The 22737-nt window shown below is 39.0% G+C and overlaps 3 protein-coding genes across 5 annotated transcripts; all 3 read left to right on the forward strand.

Annotated features, from left to right (window-relative positions):
• The first annotated feature begins 3 nt into the window (after window positions 1–3).
• On the forward strand, window positions 4–3767 carry LOC102712418 (putative disease resistance protein RGA1). The gene is made up of 5 exons (XM_015833542.2): window positions 4–199; window positions 296–2531; window positions 2636–2673; window positions 2748–2960; window positions 3103–3767. The coding sequence occupies exons 1-2, from the start codon at window positions 23–25 to the stop codon at window positions 2474–2476; spliced, it is 2358 nt and encodes a 785-aa protein (XP_015689028.2). The 5' UTR covers window positions 4–22; the 3' UTR covers window positions 2477–2531; window positions 2636–2673; window positions 2748–2960; window positions 3103–3767.
• A 3957-nt stretch (window positions 3768–7724) lies between these two features.
• Window positions 7725–11940, forward strand: LOC102712693. 2 transcript variants are annotated; one of them, XM_006646826.3, is made up of 6 exons: window positions 7725–7930; window positions 8978–10334; window positions 10418–10468; window positions 10544–10642; window positions 10810–10962; window positions 11669–11940. In XM_006646826.3, the coding sequence occupies exons 2-6, from the start codon at window positions 9033–9035 to the stop codon at window positions 11807–11809; spliced, it is 1746 nt and encodes a 581-aa protein (XP_006646889.1). In that variant the 5' UTR covers window positions 7725–7930; window positions 8978–9032; the 3' UTR covers window positions 11810–11940. The 2 variants fall into 2 exon arrangements, with proteins under 2 accessions (XP_006646889.1, XP_006646890.1); XM_006646827.3 differs by having other exon boundaries at window positions 7725–7910.
• Window positions 11941–17977: 6037 nt separating this feature from the next.
• Window positions 17978–22538, forward strand: LOC102713159 (putative adagio-like protein 2). 2 transcript variants are annotated; one of them, XR_005811174.1, is made up of 3 exons: window positions 17978–18494; window positions 20210–21918; window positions 22104–22538. XR_005811174.1 is itself a non-coding variant. In XM_040521345.1 (2 exons), the coding sequence occupies exons 1-2, from the start codon at window positions 18232–18234 to the stop codon at window positions 21807–21809; spliced, it is 1863 nt and encodes a 620-aa protein (XP_040377279.1). In that variant the 5' UTR covers window positions 17978–18231; the 3' UTR covers window positions 21810–22538. The 2 variants fall into 2 exon arrangements, 1 of the variants encoding a protein (XP_040377279.1); XM_040521345.1 differs by having other exon boundaries at window positions 20210–22538.
• Window positions 22539–22737: the final 199 nt, after the last annotated feature.

Here is a 22737-nt window from a genome sequence, read left to right on the forward strand (position 1 = left end):
TCCACAACTTAAATTGTGTTTCATGTACTGCTCTATGTTTCCAAAGAGCCATGTCATAGATCATGACTGCTTGATCCAGCAATGGATTGCTTTAGGGTTTGTTCAAGATACAGATGGGCAACCACGTCAGAAAGTTGCTACGGAATATGTTAATGAATTATTGGGGATGTCCTTCCTTACAATGTCCACTTCTTCTACAGTAAGTGAAAATAATGTTTACCTGATTTTAATTACGGAACTGCATTTATTTGTCTTGAAGATCTGAACTGTCCTCTCTCTTTTTTTTATTCCCAAGGTGTTCGCTGCAAGGATGATATTCAAACCCACACTCAGACTTCACATGCATGATATGGTACATGAGCTTGCAAGACATGTTGCTGGTGATGAATTCTCTTACACCAATGGTACAGCAGACAGAAATACTAAGAGGAACAAATTAGATTTCCACTATCATTTATTATCAACTCAAAACGAGACATCATCAGCCTATAAGTCAATGGGAACAAAGGTTAGGGCCCTGCATTTTAGGAGATGCGATAATATGCACCTTCCTAAGCAAGCATTCTCACACTCATTGTGTTTGCGAGTTTTGGATTTGGGTGGATGCCATATGTCAGAGCTACCAAGTTCTGTTTATAAACTAAAGCTATTAAGATATCTTGATGCATCTAGCCTTCGCATCTCAAACTTGCCTAAATCCTTGAATCGTCTTCTGAACTTGCAAACCTTGATACTTCCAAATACTTCCCTAACGATATTGCCCACAAATATTGGTTGCCTCCAAAAGCTTCAATACTTTGACCTATCAGGGTGTGCCAACCTTAATGAGCTTCCTACCTCTTTTGGGAAGCTTACTAATCTTCTCTTCCTAAACTTAGCAAGTTGCCACGAATTACAGGTGCTTCCAAACTCCTTTGGCAATCTGAATAGTCTTCAGTTTCTGAGCCTATCAGATTGCTACAAACTCAACTCACTACCAGAATCTTGTTGTCAACTTCATGATCTTGCACATCTTGATCTGTCGGATTGCCATAACCTTGGAAAGCTCCCAGATTGCATTGATCAACTTTCTAAGCTTGAGTATTTGGACATGACAAGCTGTTCCAAGGTTCAAGCGTTGCCTGATTCTCTATGCAAACTCACGATGTTAAGACATCTAAATTTGTCATTTTGTACAAGGCTAAAACGTCTGCCCTCCCGTATTGGTGATTTACAGCTTCAAAGTTTAGACATTCGATGCTCTATTTCCCTTGAGGACCTGCTGGATAGCATTTTTAATATGTCCACACTTAAAGATTTTGAAGAAACAATTGTATTTGACGTATCTGAGTCTAAGTTAGAAGAACTGAGGAACAATCTAAAATTGGAAAGGTTCTGTAAGCTCGATGGGGGAAGCGCTGATCTCTGGAGTCGGATTGAGGAACTAAAAAAGACACACTGCCGTAAACTAGAGATACAAGGTCTCGGGGATTTTAATCTTTCTGAAGGGATAGAGCATGCTAAACTGCTCAACAGCTTGAAGCTTACATGTTTGATTCTTTCATGGCAGCAGCTGGAGGATACAGATGAAACGGTTCATCACAAAGAGGTGCTTGGGATGCTCGTGCCTCCTAGAAGTCTCCATGAATTTAACATCAATGGCTATTATGGCATCGAGTTACCTAAGTGGATGCTGGAAATTCGTTCCTACCTACCTCATCTTACAATCATCCATCTTTCCAATCTGATGGAATGCAACCGCCTCCCTCCACTTGGGTGCCTGCCAAACCTGAGATTATTGGGAATGACTAACATTCTCAAAATCAAGAGTGTTGGGCCAGAATTTTATGGGGACTACGGAAGCTGCCAGAAGCTAAGAATAATTGGCTTGTATTCAATGGACAATTTGGAAGAGTGGTGGACAACTAGATCATCTAAACAAGAGAATGAATTCTTAGTCCCTAATTTGCATGTGTTGTATGCTGAAGATTGTCCAAAGCTGAAGTTCCTGCCTTATCCCCCAAAGAGCATGACATGGTTAATAGAGAATGGCTATCATGTGTTTCCAGACCATGGGTTTGGGAACCTTGCATCTGCTACTTCTCCAGTTTCTCTTTACATCAGTCGTGTACCCAATTCTTCTGAAATGTGGCGTAGGGCTCAGCATCTCTCTTCAATTGAGGCTCTTTGCATTCAGTCTATAGCTGGTCTTACAACCCTACCGGAGGCTATGCAGTGCTTCACGTCCCTCCTGAGACTTAGGATAGAGGAATGTGGTGAGCTGGAGACACTGCCAGAATGGCTAGGAGATTATTTCACTTGCTTGGAAAAGATTGCAATCGACGCTTGCCCAATGCTGTCTTCGCTACCGGAAAGCATACAGCATCTTCGTGAGCTGAAGAAGCTACTGATCACCGGCTGCCCTGCACTGTCAAACAAGTACCAAGGAGAGGACAGGGACAAGATTGCTCATATTCCAGAAGTCATATTCCAGTAACGACAGAAGATCCCACCTAGATCAATATATGCCAAGACATAATGTAACATGCATGGTGAGATTTTTTTTTAAATAATTATGCGCTGCTAGCTGACATATTATATCATGCATTCCAGTTTTCCTTAACTAAATTTTGTGACTCTTGTCTATATATTGCAGGTTGGCGGACACTGTTTAAGTTTTAATTTTTTTTAAAGGTAATGTATATACTATTTGATCTTTTGCCAGCTGATATATATTCAACTAGAGTGCTGGGACCTCGTCTGTGCAGGCAATTGGACCAGGGTAAAGCAAAAGCCGCTGCATGCCCATAAATATTTACTACATTGCTGCTTGCACCAACAGACTCTCTTGGAAGAAACGAAGGCTCGGCTCAGTTGCCATTCCTCACATTCGGTGGTTGCTTACCAGACAGGATTAAATCTGGAGATCTGAGTCAGTAGGACAAGGAAGGAAGCAGATAGGTCTAAATGCTTGAATTCAGGTAAGCATGATATTTGTTTCCTGTTTTATTTTCAAACAAATATGCTCCATTGTGTCATGATGTCCCTATTATGTTGTGTCTGCACAAGTATGTGATGATTGTGTGAATGGTATTTAACGAAGTGCATGTACTTTCTATACAGATATCTTCTGGCCCATTGTAATGGTTGTGATAACCAATTGGTGGATTGTTTGATGGCAACAGAATACTACATTTGCTTGTCTGTAATCACATCATTCAATGTCAGCGATGAATATCTGATACCCAAGAGGCTGCTGTATGAAAAAAGAATATAAATATCTTGTCGATTGCAATGTTGCAAGCACATCCATTACAGAGGACGCTCTGATTGGTCCTGAACTCGATCTAACACAACGGTGCTTTCTCAGAAAGAAAAAAGAGGGGGAAAAATCCTGAGCCTGGCAAGAACAGCTAAATACAAGCCCTGAACTCTTGAAGGGTACCTGGTACCTTAGCAATTTCACTCCCTTTTGCCCTGTTTTCATGAGTCATCAAGAGGAGACATATCATGCCATCCTGAATCTTGGGAGCGTGTGGGTGTGCGTGTGTTTCATCTTTGTCCTATGAAGGTTAGGTTAGGTACTTGGCTCTTCAATTTTGACCTGTCTGTATTTCTGTATGGTGGCAGGTCATCAAGAATTTCTTGGAATCTTGCAAGTTGTGAGCTTCACTTGTTCTTAATTACCCACTTTTTAGGCAGTATTGTTACCATATATACTAATAGAGATGACACGATGATGAACTGACCATTCATGTCTCTTTTCTTAAGTGATCATCCATGACTCTTTTGGGGGAGAAACAAAGTTCTTCCTGTTGATTGATTATGTTATGAGGCTTGACCTGACCCTGGCTATCTTATCTGCTTAGGATAATGAGATGCACAATGCAAACACACACGATGATGAACTGACCATTCATGTCTCCTTTTTTTTAAGTGATCATCCATGACTTTTTTGGGGGAGAAACAAAGTTCTTCCTGCTGATTGATTATGTTATGAGGCTTGACCTGATCCTGGCTATCTTATCTGCTTAGGATAATGAGATGCACAATGCAAACACAAAAACTGAGAAATATGTACAACAACTATGCAAACTTGGCTATATCCAAACCAATTCACAATTCAATGTCAGCTATGTCTTGATGCGGAGAAACAACCTCATCGTAGAGCCTTCAACTTATAATCATACGTAGAAATTTAAAATTTTAAAACTTAATTTTGAGATAAATTTAGAAATTTAAAATTTTAGAACTTAATTTTGAGATAAATTTAAGGTTTTTAATCATAGTTTATTTTCCAGTATTTGATTTTAAATCGCTAAGAACATGTATATAAAAAATTTTATCCTTAAATTATTTTTAATTGCTACTCCCTCCGTTTCATAATATAAGTCTTTTTAGCATTGACTAGATTCATATAGATACTAATGAATCTAGACACATATATAAATTATATGCATTCACCAACTTCTCATATGCTTGTAATATACTCTCTCCGTTTCACAATTATGGATGATAACACTATATCAAACTATATATATTGATTAATTAATAAATTTAAATAGGGCTAAAAAAAGTCTTACAGAGAGGTAGTATATCCTACATGATGAACCTGACCTATCATCAGAGCAAGGTGCAGGATTGCAGGCAAAAGCTCAAACGAGCACGGCCCCACGGAACAAGACACAATGTTTTGCTGCCAGTAGGTTGCAACCAGGGAAACACCTAAAGCTGCCGTGTAAATAGTGTAATCCAAGACCAGCATCCTCTTTGTGTACCAGCTCTGTATAGGCCAAATGAAATCCTATCATCTTATCCTAATCTCCCAACAATCAAATATCTCATCATGTTGATGCCATCATCCCAACCACTCCTGCAGAGCAGCTATTATAATCCCAGTCTATGCATTAGAGGAAGGCTAATATATAGCCAGCACGTCGACTATAAAACTTTTTATAGTCTTCTCTTAGCTCACCTATACAGTAGCTAACTCTTTATCATTAATACATAATCTACTTATCTCTCTCACAGAGCTTCTTAGTTTTTATGCCGAGCTGACTATAAGAGCAAGAGCAAGTACAACAGCAGGCTATAAGCCAGCTATAAGCATATTTTAAAGGGATAAAAGAGGAGAGAGAAGAGAGTGGACTACTAATTTATAGCCAGCTGCACACGGCCTCCAAGACAAAATGTATATATGACATGTGGGACCATGTATTGGTGTTTTATATGTAACTATTATATAAATTGACTTTTAAATTAGTTATAGATGAATTGGAGCTAGTAGTTGGCTATGCTATTGAACTTGCTCTAAGCTTACAATCCGCATCTCTTCTCTCTCCCCCCTCTCTCCTCCACCTCAATATTTAGCTGGCTTACCGTTTGCTATTATACTTGTTCTTAGTTTCTTCTAAACAGTATTGAAAAAATTATCTTTTCCAGAAGAGAGTAAAGTTCACATTTTCATTCAAATATGTCATATTTGCATGATTTTTAAAATCTTCTCAAATGGATGTACATAAATATATGTTTCTAGTCTGTAAATCAATTGGTGTTGACCTTTCAGAAAATAAAATTTTGATAAATCAACCTGCTGGACTCACCACAGACAGGATCCCATCTGAATCTGTTCAGAGCATCCATTATTTGTAACCCAACTTGTCATATGCATCTCTCTCTGTTAGATGAGCAGTTGCCCTCATATAAAATCCCCTGCACTTAGCTTTGCAAAGCTGTGAGATAATTTGGTTATGGCTAAGTGCTAATGCTTCTGGTTAGTGCTAGCTAAGTGGAGTGATTAGTTGGTCTAAAGAAAATGAAAGATGTACATGGACACTCATGAACAAACCATCTTTTCTGTGACTTTGTGCCCATGCTATGATTGGTGCCATACAAGCATACGTACATATTTATTTTGTAGCCATATTTTACCATGCATGTTGGCACAAACTGACCTGAAATGAAACAGTCTCTCTTGTCTCCCCACTGTTAGCCTGTGACATTTCCTTGGCTCCATCACACAAAAAAAGGAAAAGAAAAACAAAGAGAGACATGCATTACATTTCTCCGGTCGAACAATTTTACGGTTCTCAGTAGATACTGAGAGGTACCAAAATTTTAGTATAGATACTTAAAAAATATTAAATTTTATATTAAAATTTTAATACCTCCTGATACTTTCTCAAGCACCTTAAAATCTCTTATCTGTATATACTGGCTACAGATACCACTCTTCAGGTTGTTGATTAATGTGCCGCTTGGTCGGTGAGCCAGACAGACATATACCCAGTCTTTTATAAACTAAATTTAATATTTATACTAGAGAGTTGATTTTTAAGTTTTTTTCTAAAGTTTATTTTTTAGTCTTGGTTTTTATGTCACTAAAAATACGTATATAAAAATTTTATTCATAAATTATTTTTATTTATAAATATATCATTTGGATTTTTTTATAAAAAACCAAACAATTACACCCATACACACACTGTAAAATGGAAAATGATATAAGCGAAAAAAAATTCTTACAAACATTTTACGGAAACTGATGTGGCACATCAAAATTCTATTTTGATTTTCTTACAACGTTTATACCATGTTTTGTAGAAAATGAAATAAACTAAATCAAAATATGGAGAAGTTTACCTAACATTCTAAAAAAAAAATCTCTCTTCAAATTAATGATCCAACGACGATGCTGACGTGGAGGCTACCAGTTTCTCCCACTGTAGGCCTGTAGCTAGGAGTATTTTTTTGGCGTGCACGCGTACTCAACATTACTACTCATCCCCGGGCCCACCTGTCATTGATAGGGATAGATGTAGAGGCGTAGGATTCCTCCATGACGGTACACCCACGCCTGACGTAAGCAACCAAACAAAACTTTTTAATTATCGATGTTAAGCGTTTAATCATTCGTCTTATTTAAATAAAATTTAAGGAATAAAGAATAGTTACACGTAAAATACTATTTATAATTTATCATCTAATAAAAATAAAAATGTTAATTGTAAAAAAGATTAAATAGGATAAATAGTTAAATATTATAGATAAAAAGTGAAAGATTGATTTATTTTGAAACGGAGGGAGTACATATCCCAGCAATTAATGTCTCATTCCTGTTTTAGAATATGCATTAGTGATAACCCGATATAATAATATAATGAATTTAAATAGTGGAATAGTTTTGTTGTTTAGCAGATCGATAGCGGTGAGTCTGTGTCTTATCTAACACTGGAGTGTAATACTTTGAGACGGAGCTAGTATCACTTTTGATAAAGTTCACATGCCTTTTGCGTATTTTGATTGGATTTTTAATTAAATTTACGGTTAGCATCTGAGTGTATTAGAACCCATTTTAAATTCCAAATAGAAATAGAACCCCCCCCCCCCCCCCCTCTCATCGGGACGTGAGGACTGATTGGAGCGCGCATGGTGAAAACGTGAAAATCGATGAGAAAATATTATAATTCTTTCTTATTTTGCATGTATATGCATGCGTGGCCCTAATTTGAAAAAAAATATACATATGTATTTATATGATAGGTATACAATACACCTATGTATATACTCGTAAAACCTAAAAAATATACATTTTCATTTCGAAAACCGATCAGCTCCTATTGGTTAGATGCAGTATACCCGGCTCAATCTAAGCGGGTCGGGTTTTAACTCCCAGACCCGTTAAGACGTCCGCTAATAACGTCGCCTCGCCTCGCCTCGCCTCGGATCCAACCCAAGAAGGAATCCAAGCCAGGACAGGTGGTGGTACTGCTGCTTGCTTCGCTTCTCCTCCTCCTCCTCCTCCTCCTCGGCGGCTGCTCCGGCTCCGGAATCCGGCGCGCCGTCGCGTTCGAGGTACGGGGGAGGTCGCGTCCGGCGGCGGAGGAAGCAAAGCTGCCCCCTTTCCAACCGTTTCATCAGGTTCAGAACAGGTGGTGCTCCTATCCACGAGGTTGTTGTCTTCCCCTCTTTCCATTTCTCGTCCTGCTTCAATTCAAGAACTTGTCTCGTTTGATGCTTCGTGGTATGTGCTGGTGTTGCTGTGATTGTGATGCGGTTTGGGAGCGATCGGTTATTCGGTTGTCATATATAGGGGGTTCCCGGTTTTGGGCCTCGGCGAGGAGTAAAGTTTGATGATTTGATGCTTTCTTCGTTGTCACTTTGATTATATTGACATTCGTGAGTATGATATATGGGATGTGAAGTAATCTAAGCACAGTTCATGGTCGGTGTTTGTGGCCGTTTTGTGCATAATTCGTTTGATTGTTTGTGAGTGAGAGGCCATTGATCCTCCATTTCGATATTCTTTTCATCCCAAGAATAGTTTGATGTTTCTTCTCTGAATCTATTACCTACTTGTGTATATGTTTAGTTGATTTGACAACAAGGCTGAGTTAGTAGCAGTTAAAAAAAAATCATGTCTTTTGATGGGTCCAAAGGTTAAGAGACGAATTACTTGACAGGAGTATGTGGATAGATGAGTGACGTTACCACACAGACCTTATCAATGATCATGTCATCATACGTGGTCCCAATCCTTTTTAAAAGATATCTTTAAAATGTATTTTTGTGAATTAAGGTTAATTAATGACATCATGGTCTCTCCATGGCTAAACGATGTTCTTGGCAGTGGTTTGCTGAGTTTATTAACGACATTCGGCAGTGGCCATTTTGAAGGCATGCACACAATGCCCTTGTTCTGTGACATTTGTTCAGGTGTTTACAACTCAATAGTTAACAATAAGGGTTGTGTGGTTAATATTGAACTAGTGTAGGTTGCCCTGTTGGACATTTTGTCGGGTGGATCATGTCATCATATTGAACTTGTTTCTATGATGATGGCTCTTGTATAGTTGTATGTCAGGATTACTGTTGATTCTAATGTCAGTTTAGTGCAATTAACTTGTTATCTGAATAATAGCTTGTCCCTGTTGTCTGTCGCCTGTGTCCTGTCCTGAGAGTTCTCTTGCTGATTCATGTCTTGTCATCCATTTTTCAGGCTTTTGTGACACTAAAGAAAATTTCTATCCCGGTATTCAGTACTGGCTATTCATATGGAGGAATATCAAAGTAGGAGATCCAAAACAGCTATTGGATTTCTCAGAAGAGGTGCTGGTATCACCTCAAGAAACCGAAGCCCTGAGGAGAGGACCATTCAGAACTGCGATGGACCGTCAAGTGCCACAAGACTCAATCCTATGAAAACCAGGCTGGCTGATAATCAAGAGAGACCAAGATATCTGCGTGATTCATTTAAGTCTTCAACCTCAGTGGTCATGCCTGGAAGCTCTTCCAGAGTTCCACTTAGAAAATTTGGCGAGGAAACACAAGGGCAACCGTTGTTGGCAGGGGTAGACATTACGGAAAGTAGCTCCAGAAATGCTGGGTCGAAACATATACATCCAGGTAGTAAGAGAATCATTGTTGAGGATCAGAGTTCAGATGTTCTTCATACTGAGGCAGAAGGTTTGACTACTGATCAATGCCAATTGGAAGTACCTGAGACTGAAGTTCCGGATTCTGCCACTTCTTCAGATATTTCTGAACATGCAGTTGAGTCATTGGTAAGGAGTTCTGCACCAAGTTCAAGAATTCATAGACGTAAGGACAAAGAATTGGATTGGGGTCAATCAGGGTCCTGCTCTTCGTCATGCACTAGCATGCCTGCTACATCCAAATATTCTGTCACTGATGTGAAGCGACCGTGCAATCATGTTAGTGGAGTACAACGGCATGGTCTTAAAAATCTGGGCTCTAATTCAGTATCTAATATTCTGCCATCAGGTTGCTCATCTGATTCTGTTTATAGCAGGAGGTTTGATGCGATGAGAAGAAGGGCTTCTGATGGGGGAAGTTTTTCTAGATCAAGGGGCTTAAGTGAACCGGCTAGCTTAGGCAATTCACCTCCTACATACCCTACCATTGCTGGTCCTAGAATCAGAACAACTGCAACTGAACAGGCAGTTTCTCGACAAACCGTACGAAGCAGCAGAAGAAATTTTCAGGATTCAGCATTGTCAGTAAGGACAAGAAGACCTCCTTGGGGCACTAGATTTAGGATCTCTGAGGAAAGAGAGGATGGCATGATTTCTCAGCATGATTCTTCCATAGGGAATCAACGGTCAGATCGAGTGCATTTATCTTTGGAAGAAGCCTCCTTGGAGAGCTCATCAAGGCCATTCCCTGCAGAATTACCTCATTCAATTTACTCATCTAGACGTGATGGATCAAATACTTTTACTGCAAGAAGAAGAAGATCAAGCTCCCTTTATGAGGAAATCCCTACACATACATTCCATGATCTTCAAAGAGAGAGAGATGGCCACAGAGGCATTGCCATAGAAGGAATAGCAGAGGTCCTTTTGCATAACAACTCCATTTCTTTTCTCTGTAGATAGATTCTTTGTAGAATTATATCAATTTTTGACTCTGCATGCAGGTATTATTAGCACTGAACAGGATTGAACAAGAAGCAGAACTGACTTATGAGGTTAGTTGGTTTGCCTTTATGTCAAAAAAATTTCACTGTCTGTAACTTATCACTGGATCTGGATGAATTTTGCAGCAATTGCTGGTTCTGGAGACAAATCTATTACTCGGTGCTTTCGCCTCTTATGATCAGCATAGTGACATGCGCATGGATACCGACAACATGTCCTATGAGGTATTATTTTCTTTTTCCTTATGTTTGATTGGACATGGAAAAGCCTATGTACGCTTATCCCTATATTTTTTTAATTAGATAAGTGCTTTTGATTAAGTAAATGGTCACTCGTGGCCCAAGTTCTAGTGTATACTTCTTTGAGAATCATTTTGTTCCCTCCTGAACAGGAATTATTAGCTTTAGGAGAGAGAATAGGCTCTGTTAGCACTGCTCTTTCTGAAGAGCAACTTGTGAAATGCGTCAGAAGAAGTATATATAGACCAGTGGCTACAGAAGCAAATGCGCGTGTTGTAGATGACATCAAATGCAGCATATGCCAGGTATCTTGTTATCATCTAAGCATTATATGTTGTGTTGCACCTTTATTCATGGTGAAAGTGAAACTGATGGGGCTACTTGATGTTGTGTCACACCTGCAATTTTGTTCAGTAAATAAGAGAAGTCGAAAAAGGAGAGGAGATTTTCAGCTTGTAGTAAGAAAATGACCTTTGTGGTTTTGCCTTTATCTCTTGAATATTGAGTGGAAATATTACTCTCTCCATCCCAAAATATAAACATTTATGCGATTTGAGTCTTGTACTAAAATATAAGTATTTTAACGTTATTTACATTACTACTTGTCACATCAATCATTTCTCATTCAATTCTTTTCATATTTTATCCGCACCTGTCATACATTATTATGAAAATGAACTGTTACCTTTTGGATTAATGAACTGTTTCTTCTCTCCTGCCAATGTATTAAACACTATTTATGATTCATTTTGCATCATCCCAACTTCTTCCTTGTTGATAATTCTTTTTAACATACTTTATTACTGCCAGCTCAATTAATCTGCCTTGTCTAGAGATGATCAGATACTGTTGTATCTAGTATTCATCTGAAACCTCCCTCATCCTTCCCAACAACACCAGTCAAATTCTGTGCTTGTCAAAAGAACCATTAAGATCAATTAGTTTACACATCATAAAAAAACGGATTAATTGGTAAACCCTCACTGATATGAAAATAACTGTCTGTCCCAGGAGGAATACATGGAGGGTGAAGAAGTTGGGCGGTTGGGATGTGAGCATCAATACCATGTGTTTTGCATTCATCAGTGGCTCAGGCAGAAGAACTGGTGCCCAATATGCAAAGCTTCAGTAGAACCTTCTACTAGGAGCTAATCCCAGCTGGGAGATTCAAGCATGTAAATAGCTGTCATGGATTTGGAGTCCATCTTTTCTGTGAAAACTGTAAATGGTCTTGAATTACTTCACTCCAATTTGTGAATATCAAAGCGGTTGTTCTCTGAAAAGAATCATTCAATGTTTACCATGGTAAAAATGAACAAGCTTTTATATGGTTGGGGTATATCCTAATGTACAACTTAATTAGCAGTACCTCCTAAGGCCCCCTTTAAGACACGTGATGATCGAAAAAACAGAGGAACAGTAAAAACATAGAATTCTGATGTATGTGTAAAACAGAGGATTTTTAAAACACAAGGATGGTTGTTTGAATATAACGTAGAAAAAACACTGTGCTTGGATGAGATAGACTTGAACAAAATTTTTCAAGAGATTAGAGAATTTTACATGAAACATTTTGATTCCTCCAATTTTTCTTTCGGGGGCTCCTTTAAATCAAAGGATTTCTACAGGGTTTTTGTAGGATTCAAGTCTTATATGAGTTTTTTTTTTTTCATGTATAGCCATTTCAAAGAAATGATTGGCATATCCTATGAAATTCCTAAGAAATGGCACAATGCATGTAGATTTTGTAAGAAAGTTAGCAAGAGCACCAACCTGTTGTAAAATTTCTTTAGTCTATGTCTCATCCATTTCATGTGTTTTTTCTAGGGTCTATTTAAACGATCGTTCTTTTATTTTTTTTCTTTTGTTTTGCAGCCCACTCTTTTACACTTGCATTTATATTAAAATCATGTGTTTTTCCCATTTCTGTTTTTTAAATCGTGCATTTCAAAGAAGCCCCGGAAATCCTCCAAACCGAAGAGGCACTAGGAAATTCAACTCAAAAGTTAAAAGTTTAAACTGGTGATAAGAAATCCACTTATATTCAAGACTTTCTTCCCAATATTTACTTTTGACTTTTCTACTAAACAAGTGGTGCTTTCAATCGCCAATAAAAGAAGACAGAAAGGTGCACATTAGCACGTCATATAATGATATACTCCCTCCGTCCCTAAATGTTTGACGCGATTGACTTTTTTTATACATGTTTGACTCTACGTCTTATTTAAAAAAATTACATAATTATTAATTGTTTTTATATCATTGTATTTATTGTTAAATATATTTTTATGCACATATATAGCTTTACATATTTGACAAAAAAAATTGAATAAGATAAATAGTCAAACATATATAAAAAAGTTAATGGTGTCAAACATTTAGGGACGGAGGTAGTAGATGACATCACTGAGTATGGATGCTGAGTTAGTTACAACCTACAAGTTGGCCTTGAAATTTATGGCAACATATTGGGTATTGGCAGATGCAATATTCTTGATTATAATTCAAAAAAGCACCCAGAGTATTACACTGTTGAGTTGCTTGTTTTAGTCATGGATAGTTACAATGATGTCTATCTGAATCTTAGCCTAGAGCTAATTGCCTTCATTTGCATCGGTCATTAGGCGTTTTAATATCTTCGTGCACTTCAATTACTTCTCTTGTTTTTTTATTGATGCAGTCCTCACTAGTAGACGTGCCAGACTAAATCATACCATTCAGCTCTGCACATTTTGTACATGTTAAATCCACATTTCGTACATCAACACTTGTGGTGCCCCGCACCGGTAGATGTGTCAAAATTAATTTGTATGTGGTTCAACTCTGCACATTTTGTACATGTCAATACGCCCATATTTTGTACTTGATAGATGTGTGTATGAACAAATGTGTAGTGGTTGCCTTCGTTTTGCCTTGTTAGACTAAATTTCTTCTCGTTTTCCGTTAGCACACTTATCAAACTACTAAGTGATGTACTTCGTGCGAAAATTTTCTATATAGAAATTGTTCTAAAAGATCAAATAACTCTATTTTTCAAATTTTTAATAAGTAATACTTAATTAATCATGTGCTAATTATGTTTATCGTTTTCGGTGCTGCTAATTAGCTTTTGTGACACCCCGTTCGAATCGCAGCCAGTGTAAGAGCACCTTTGTGACTTGCCGTGTCCAATCGTCTGATAAAATAATTGTACAGGTCTCTACTAGCAAAACCTGTAGCTTCAAAACCATTATGATGCCTCTTCATTCTTCATGACATCCGTAACTTGAGATGCTGACGCAAACCCACTTCTTCCAGTTCCAAAATATTAGCCTTTTGGAAAGCTACTTCATCTGATTTAGCCAATGGATGATTATGCTTGGCCACATGCTCCACAACAAACCAATCACCTTTCTTCTTATCTAGTTTAATCTCAAAAAGTGCATTGCAACCACATCTATAATTAAGAGCTTTTGGCTTCTCCAGTTTTGTTAACCATATCCATATACACTTCTTTCCTATTCTCTAGAGCATTGGTATTACCTAGGGGCTACCACATCAATAATATGATCACGTCTAGCGTAGTTCTTCCTTACACTAAACTCCTTTTCTTTGGCATACCTGTTGTAGAACAGGAAACCTTCATCCTCGGTCTTAAATCTTATAGCAGTCATTATTTCGTACTCCTCCTATGCTTCTAGGCTCATAAAATTATCTCCCATTTCATTACCCATACATAATCCATAAAAATAAAACGCATACTATTTAGGCCGCGTTCGGCAGCCCTCTCCTTAGTAACTTATCTCCCTCGTTTTCCGCGTGCAGTTTCCCGAACTGTTAAACAACGTATTTTTTTACAAAAATTTTTTATAGGAAAGTTGTTTTAAAAAATCATATCAATTTATTTTACATTTTTTAATAATTAATTAATCATATACTAATCTATTACTATATTTTCCGTGCCAGGGATAAGTTAACTCATACAGCTCAAGCCGAACGCGGCTTTAGAAATCATCTAAAATCAACAAACAAACTGCTTGAGATCATACGCTTGGATGGTGATGCAAAACGAATCGATGAAGAAAGCTCATGTTGTTGACAGAAATCAACCAATGTATTCAGATTGTCATGTCAGATTGAGATCAATGACAACCTCAAAAGAAAAAAAAAAAGTTAAGCTGGATGTGATAGAGCATGTAGAAGAGATCATAGAATGATGATCAAGAGAGCCAACTGAAACACTGTTCTTGAGCAAGGTCATGATATGCAGCCAGAAGATGGGAGTGCAGAAATGCATGAGCTAATGGGATAAGTGAATACTCCAAAGTTAATTAGTGGAAACAACTTAATTTGTGCATGGTAATATAAAACCTGAGTGCAACAAACTAGCTAAGAGTTGGTTTGGATGGTTAATTAGATGCAAATCAAAGACAGCATCAGACGGCCGTGATCAAGTGACAATGAACATGGGTAAATTGAGTTGCATACACCACCCAATGCAATCCAAAAGCTCATTATTTGTGATCTATATATCTCCAATCACGAAGCCATAGCAACTTACAAGAAAGATTGGATGGTTCCCTTATTTCAACACTCCAAAGCTTTTGCACTTTCGAATTTTCTAACAAACAATATTGCTATCAAATGTCACTAAAAACAGGGCAAGAAAAGAAGTACTACCTTCTCCGTTTCATATAGTAAGACTTTCTAGCTTTATCTAAATTCATCAATTGATAAATGTATATAATTTATTAGCATCTATATAAATATAGAGAAGGCTAGAAAGTCTTACGTTGTGAAACAGAGAGAGTAAATTAAGAAAGAAATGTATACATCAAGCCATCAAATTTGTGCCTCCTACGCATCACATTATACGATGTATGAACTGTAAGTTACATCATGGCCTTGGAAGTGGAATGTACTGAAAACCTATTTGCAACCACAGTACAGTACTTTAAATCATCACTTGGAAAGAAGTACCCAAAGTGTCCACAATAACTGAAATATCTATGAGAAAAGTCATCACATGCTTTTCTGTTATTTTTTTCCCTTTTGTTATTTCAGTCCAATCCAACCAAATGATGGTTTGAATTGTCCCTTGATCAACAATACATCTTGCAAATTAAAAGGGGGAAAATTTAATGAGAAGATAAAAAAAATCTACATATGCATGCATCTTTGGAATTTCAACTATATCCGATGAACCTATCAAGTTGCATCGTCATTATTATTTTATAGAGATTTACTCCAATCTAATAAAAGTATCTCGAGATACTGGTACCTCATGGTACCAAATTATTTCTGATCATTGGATCTAACAATGCTCATCTTGCTTAGCTAAATCCAATGGTGAAAAACGATTTAGTGTCATGAGGTATTGGTACCTCTATATACTTTTTGTTGGACCAGAGCAAATCTCTATTTTATAAGATATAGGAATGACTATTATTTTCTACTGAATGGTTAGTCTGATAGACCTGAGCATATTATTCTATACTGAAATGTTAGTTAGAGAAAGAAAAGTAAACTAAGATATGTGTATAAATGAGTTAAAGGAAAGTAACAGTAACATATCTGGTAAATGAGTTGTATATATATATATATATATATACTCCCTCCGTTCGCAAATACTCCAAATGCACAACAATTTTATACACAACATAAAATACTTATGTGTCAAAATTGAAATCGAGAATTCATTCATTATCAACCCGCAGGTGTATAGGACAAAAATCTAAACAATTCAAAATTCGATCAATAAAATAATTAAAAGAAAACATATCCTTAACCTTAATATTTATTAAATAATATATAAATATTTATATTTTGAAACCGCGGGAGGAACTCAATCCCCTCAGCTTATGTCAATCTCCATCTCGCTATCCACACCGTTCGTCAAGTTGCATCAAGATTTCACATGCATGTCTTGTACAACAGCATATTTGCTAATAATTCATGCTGATTGAAACGACTGCCTCTCCAAGGCCAAGACTAAATATGCAAGATTAGTACCACACTTTCTGATCCATCCATCCATCATGCTCCTTTTTAGAAATCAGGTTTATTACCCGGCTTTTGGGAGAAAACCAAAGGGGCTGTTTGTTTGGAGGGACTAATCCATAAGTCCCTCTACTTTAATTTCTTTTAGCCCCTAAAATACCAAACAGGAGATACTAAAAAGGACTAAAACTATCTATGTCCATAAGCCCCTAGGGGAGGTGCTAAAAGGGACTAAAGGTCTATAATACACCTACTCTACTACTCTAAGCCTATAGCTATATGTTTTGTGTAGTATTGATTAGGTCATTTAATAAGATTTTAGTCCCTTTTAATCCCCAAACAAACAGGGTAGAACTAAAAGAGACTTATGTTTTAGTCCTAGGACTAACCTAAGTCATAGGACTTATGGAAACAAACGGTACCAAAATAAAACACATGTTCACAGGTAATGATATTTTTTTTCTCCCTTTTACTGATCAAACAATGATAATTGATATTTTATTTTTTTCTTAAAGCAAACTTTGTTAGATTCGACCAAATTTATACAAAACATAACAATTAATGTCTATAACACCAAGTTTTTTTAAGCAAGTATATAACACCAAATTAATTATATCAAATCGTATGTTTGTTCTTTTATTAAAAACACCACTACAGTTTTTTATATACTTAATTAATAATAATAAATTTTTATTTAAAAAATTAAATCATCTTACAATATAAAAAAGAATCCGCCTATATCGAGTGGAGAAGAACCACCGGACAAGAGATTTGTCATTTGATTTTCGCCTTGAAAATTTGCAGGCCGTATGAGAGAGGGGCTCGAGGCCAGTAGAGAATGATACTAAACCAACTTTTGATAACTTCTTCGGTTTCCATTTCCTCCATCTCCAAAACCGCATGGCTAAGGCCAGCTTGTATCTGTCATATCTGAACACTAATTAAAAGCATTAAATATAAATTACCAATAAAACTCATCTCATGCTCTAGACTATTTCGTAAGATGAATCTATTGAGCCTAATTAGTCTATGATTAGCGAATATGATGCTACAGTAAATATTTGTTAATCTTGGCTTAATTAGGCTTAAAAAAATTGCTTAATGAAATAACATTTATTTATGCAATTAGTTTTGTTATCAGTTCGTATTTAATACTCATAATTAACGTTCAAACACGTGACAATAGACTGAAAAAGTCCCTAGAACTCTAATTAAAAAAATCTAAGAGGAACCAGAAAATTAATCTGTTTGTTGCGAGATAAGATCAGAGCCGTCGGCGCCCGCAGATCCGACGGCCCAGATCTCCCCGAGGCCCCCGCCCGCCGCCACTTGCCCCTCCCCCCACGCCGCCTCGTCCACTCATTCGCTCGCCGCCTCCGCCTCCGCCTCCGTCGACGACGACGACGACGACGACGGCGGCGACGACGACCAATCTGCCTCCGCCTCTAGCGCCGACCGAAATCCTCCGCCGCCGCGGCGAGCGCACGCTGTAAATCCGCGCCCACCCCCACCCCGACCCGGACCCCAGCGGCGGCGAGCTAGGTGGGCGGGCAGGTGTAGGTGTTGGCTCCGCCATGGGCTAGGGTTTCCGGGCCATGGAGTGGGACAGCGACTCCGAAGGGAGCGGAGACGAGGAGGAGGAGGAGGAGGAGGGGGTGGAGGTGGGAGGTGGAGGTGGAGATGGGGTTGGGGTTGGGGTTGGGGGTGGGGGGTTTGCGCTGGCGATCGAGGGGGTGCTGGGGGCGTGCGGGCTGGTGGTGTCGGACGCGCTCGAGCCCGACTTCCCCATCATCTACGTCAACCGCGGCTTCGAGGACGCCACCGGGTACCGCGCCGAGGAGGTGCTCGGGAGGAACTGGTGCGTGCTCTCCTCCCCCCCCCCCCCCCCAACCCCGATTCAATCCCCTAGTGCCATTTGCTCGTTCCACCCGCTTGCTTTGCTGCTGTTCTGAATTTGGATGATAGGCGGTAAGGTGGTGACAAATTATGCTGTGATCTAGGCAGTAACCCATACACTGAACTTCTATAAATTGGGGGGAAAATTGGTGTCGAATTGCCGATTGGGGCTACTGATATGATGATTGCAAACTGAATTTAGTGGTGCAGACGAGGCCTAGATGGTTGGTTTTGGTCGTAAGTGACGCCACAGTAGGGATTTGCACATGCAAGGACTCCAATCTCGTCCTCACAGTCGTGAGTTGGTTTGTCACACCTATCGATCATGTTAGTTCTGCCAGAGCGCGCTTTGATATGTCTCACATGACAAAAATCTCCCTGGACTTTTGGTTCAAGGTCCTATGTAATCCAATACAAAATCTAAGTGTTAGTTCTGCCAGAGCGCGCTTTGAACCAGGCATTCTTATGTAATCCAATACAAAATCTAAGTGTATAACGTTCTAGCAGTCTGTGTTGAGATTGTTCTGAGTCTACAACAGGTTTATCATCTGATGCTTTTGCTAGTAGTATTTTTGGTTGGTAGTACTTGTTAAGCCACTCGATTTTGGAAGCTGGGTCAGGTAGATCGTCAGCATTACATGTTATGTGAGTATTCTGTTCTTAGTCGTTCATGTGTATGTATATGTGTTTCTTTTTCTGTTGTAGTTCTCTGATAGAATGATATTATTTGGGTGATCAGTGGGCATCTTTCTTTTGGTTATAGATGCCAGTTGTAATTCCTATTTTGTCAGTATTTGTTATGAGAAGGGCAATTTATATCTTATCATGCATGATGCCAGTTAGTTGGCAATAATGCAATATCATACTAGTGATGGATTAAATAAACTATTTTTAGTACCCCACAAAACTGGTGTCCTTCCTGTATGGCCTTAGGATCTGTTTTCTATGTTGGTTGTTTTTCTCCAATTCTCACAGGGGTTGAATTGATTCATGTAATATTAGTGTCTTCCAAACAAGGCAGAAATTATTCTTGATGATGCTATTCCTTGATTTCTCTATAGGAAAATAGGCTCAGATAGAGGTTTGTGTTTTATATGTGGACCTGGGGTTGGATGAACATGGAAAAGTTGTAGGTGAAAGGAATGTGGCCTGCTAATTTCATGAGCAGTTCATATTAGCTAGATCTTACAAATTCCAGAGTACACTTATGTTGAGTAGGCTGACTTATGTCCATGTTGGTTGGACCCTTTTGATAGAATTAACTGAAGCACTGAACTTATAGTGTCCTTCCTTATCATGGTTCACAGGGTAGCAGTTAAGGCACAAGTTGACCTTTTAGCATACCAAGGCATTTTTGGGAACCCCTGATTAGAACTCCATCATTATGACACAAATAAAAAACTAGATGTGAACAGTGATCACGCTCTCGCTCAATTGCCAGTGATAGAAAAATATGTTTGATCCTTGCTGCTATGATTCACCTCGTTTAATTCCTCAAAGAATTTTTTTTAGCTACCCTGCAAATTAGTCCCAATATCCTTGCTGGTGTGATTCACCTCATAAGTATTTTTCTTTTTATCAACTCTGCAAATTAATTCACATTCTACATTGGTTCTTTTACCTGTATATATTATTTTTCTTTCTTACACTTGTTGTGCTGCCTTTTTTCCCCCTCAGCCGATTCTTGCAATGCAGAGGACCATTTGCTCAGAGGAGACATCCCCTTGTTGATGCTACAGTAGTTACTGAGATTCGGAGATGCTTAGATGAAGGCACTGTGTTCCAGGGTGATCTGCTGAACTTTAGGAAAGATGGTTCTCCATTCATGGCAAAGCTCCAGCTAACACCCATTTATGGAGATGATGAAACAATAACCCACTATATGGGCATGCAGTTCTTCAATGACTCTAATGTTGATTTGGGGCCATTGTCTGGCTCTACAACTAAGGAGGCTGTGAGATCTACACTGATTACTCCAGATAACACTGTCCGATCAAGTCCAATGGGGAAGGGCTTCTGCTCAGAGTACTCTGATCTTTTCCTATTGAATGATGAGGTACTTTGCCAGAAGATCCTATCAAGACTATCACCCAGGGATATAGCCTCTGTAAACTCTGTATGTAAACGGCTGTACCACTTAACAAAGAATGATGACCTTTGGAGAATGGTTTGTCAGAATGCATGGGGCAGTGAGGCAACTCGAGTTCTTGAGACCGTGGCTGGATCAAGAAGTTTGGCATGGGGACGGTTAGCAAGAGAGTTGACCACCCTGGAAGCTGTCACCTGGAGGAAATTGACAGTTGGGGGTGCAGTGGAGCCTTCTCGCTGCAACTTCAGCGCGTGTGCTGCAGGGAATCGTGTTGTCCTTTTTGGAGGGGAAGGTGTTAACATGCAGCCAATGAATGATACATTTGTGCTTGATTTGAATTCCAGCAAACCAGAATGGAGGCACATCAATGTGAGGTCAGCTCCTCCTGGGCGCTGGGGTCATACCCTTTCTTGTCTAAATGGATCCCGGTTGGTTCTGTTTGGTGGTTGTGGGAGGCAAGGCCTGCTCAATGATGTGTTCATGTTGGATTTGGATGCACAACATCCAACTTGGCGTGAAATTCCTGGCCTTGCACCTCCTGTTCCACGGTCATGGCATAGTTCTTGCACATTGGATGGAACCAAATTGGTGGTCTCTGGCGGCTGTGCTGATTCTGGTGTGCTTCTCAGTGACACTTATCTTTTAGATGTAACAATGGAAAGACCTATCTGGAGGGAGATACCTGCATCCTGGACCCCACCTTGTAGATTGGGGCACTCGCTCTCTGTCTACGATGGCAGGAAAATCCTGATGTTTGGTGGACTTGCTAAAAGTGGTCCTCTACGACTAAGGTCTAACGATGTGTTCACAATGGATTTAAGTGAAAATGAGCCATGCTGGCGGTGTATAACTGGAAGTGGAATGCCAGGGGCTGGTAATCCAGCTGGAGTCGGTCCACCCCCTCGCCTTGACCATGTTGCTGTGAGCCTTCCTGGAGGGAGAATTTTGATATTTGGTGGGTCAGTGGCAGGTCTTCACTCCGCTTCAAAGCTTTACCTGCTGGATCCAACTGAAGAGAAGCCTACCTGGAGGATACTGAATGTTCCTGGCCGCCCTCCGCGATTTGCCTGGGGCCACAGTACCTGTGTTGTGGGAGGTACAAAGGCAATAGTTCTTGGAGGACAAACTGGAGAGGAGTGGACACTAACTGAACTGCATGAGCTTTCTCTGGTAAGCTCTTTAGTCTGAAGATGGAAGTCTTAAGTCCGCAGCAGGCTTCCAGCTTACATGTGACTGAAGCCTGGACAATATCACCGTTGAAGTCACACATGGACAAACAGATGGAATGTGCTGCAAAGTGAGTAGTTATGTTTGCTTGGAAACAGATGATAACTAGTCCCAGTTCCCAAGTAGTAGATCCAGTTATTCGGTTACTCATCGTGGTATCATATCTCTGCGTCAGCTATTTGTTTGGCCTACCCTAGCATAACTAGATAGTAATTATCACCGATAACCTAATAATTATCTATCTGTTCTCATCAGATGTTTCCTGCACAACCAAAAGGATCTGGAATTGTATAGTTGGAAGCTCTGGTGTAGCATGCATGCTCTTCACAGGCCAAAATGATGGTGGTGATGCTGTACTGATCTAATATTTCTGATAAATTGATCGATCTTTTGTTGAACACGCAACGCTGTTCGATTAGTTGTACACCTCATGTTTTGTCGGGCAGTACATTTGTTGTCAATTACTCCCTACCAAAGGACACAACAGTTCCATCTCTTCAGGAATTTACCTCTGTTCTCCCACATCTGTTGTATGTTTAATCTTTCAACATTGTGACAGTCTCTGTCCGCATAGACCACACAATTATACTTTTGTAACATTGGTTGTAGCTGAAAATCGATTATTGGAAAACGGGGAGATTTTGCTTCCATACAGACTTATGTCTTATGCAGTAATTATACACTAATTATGCCAAAAAAATTCAATGTTTTATGTAGATCATTCCTGATATCTGGAACAGCATGTGTTCAAATGTATTAGGGTCTTTATTTTCAGAGGTAGAAAAACAAAACTATCCTCATCTATGCGTAACAAAGACGGTAAAGAACTAAACAAAGATTCAGATGCAGAGATGCTGAACAAGGCAGGTATCTTCCCAGTTGAAGCAAT

This window comes from Oryza brachyantha, chromosome 2, assembly GCF_000231095.2.
Source record: "Oryza brachyantha chromosome 2, ObraRS2, whole genome shotgun sequence".
NCBI classification, from domain to species: Eukaryota; Viridiplantae; Streptophyta; class Magnoliopsida; order Poales; family Poaceae; genus Oryza; species Oryza brachyantha.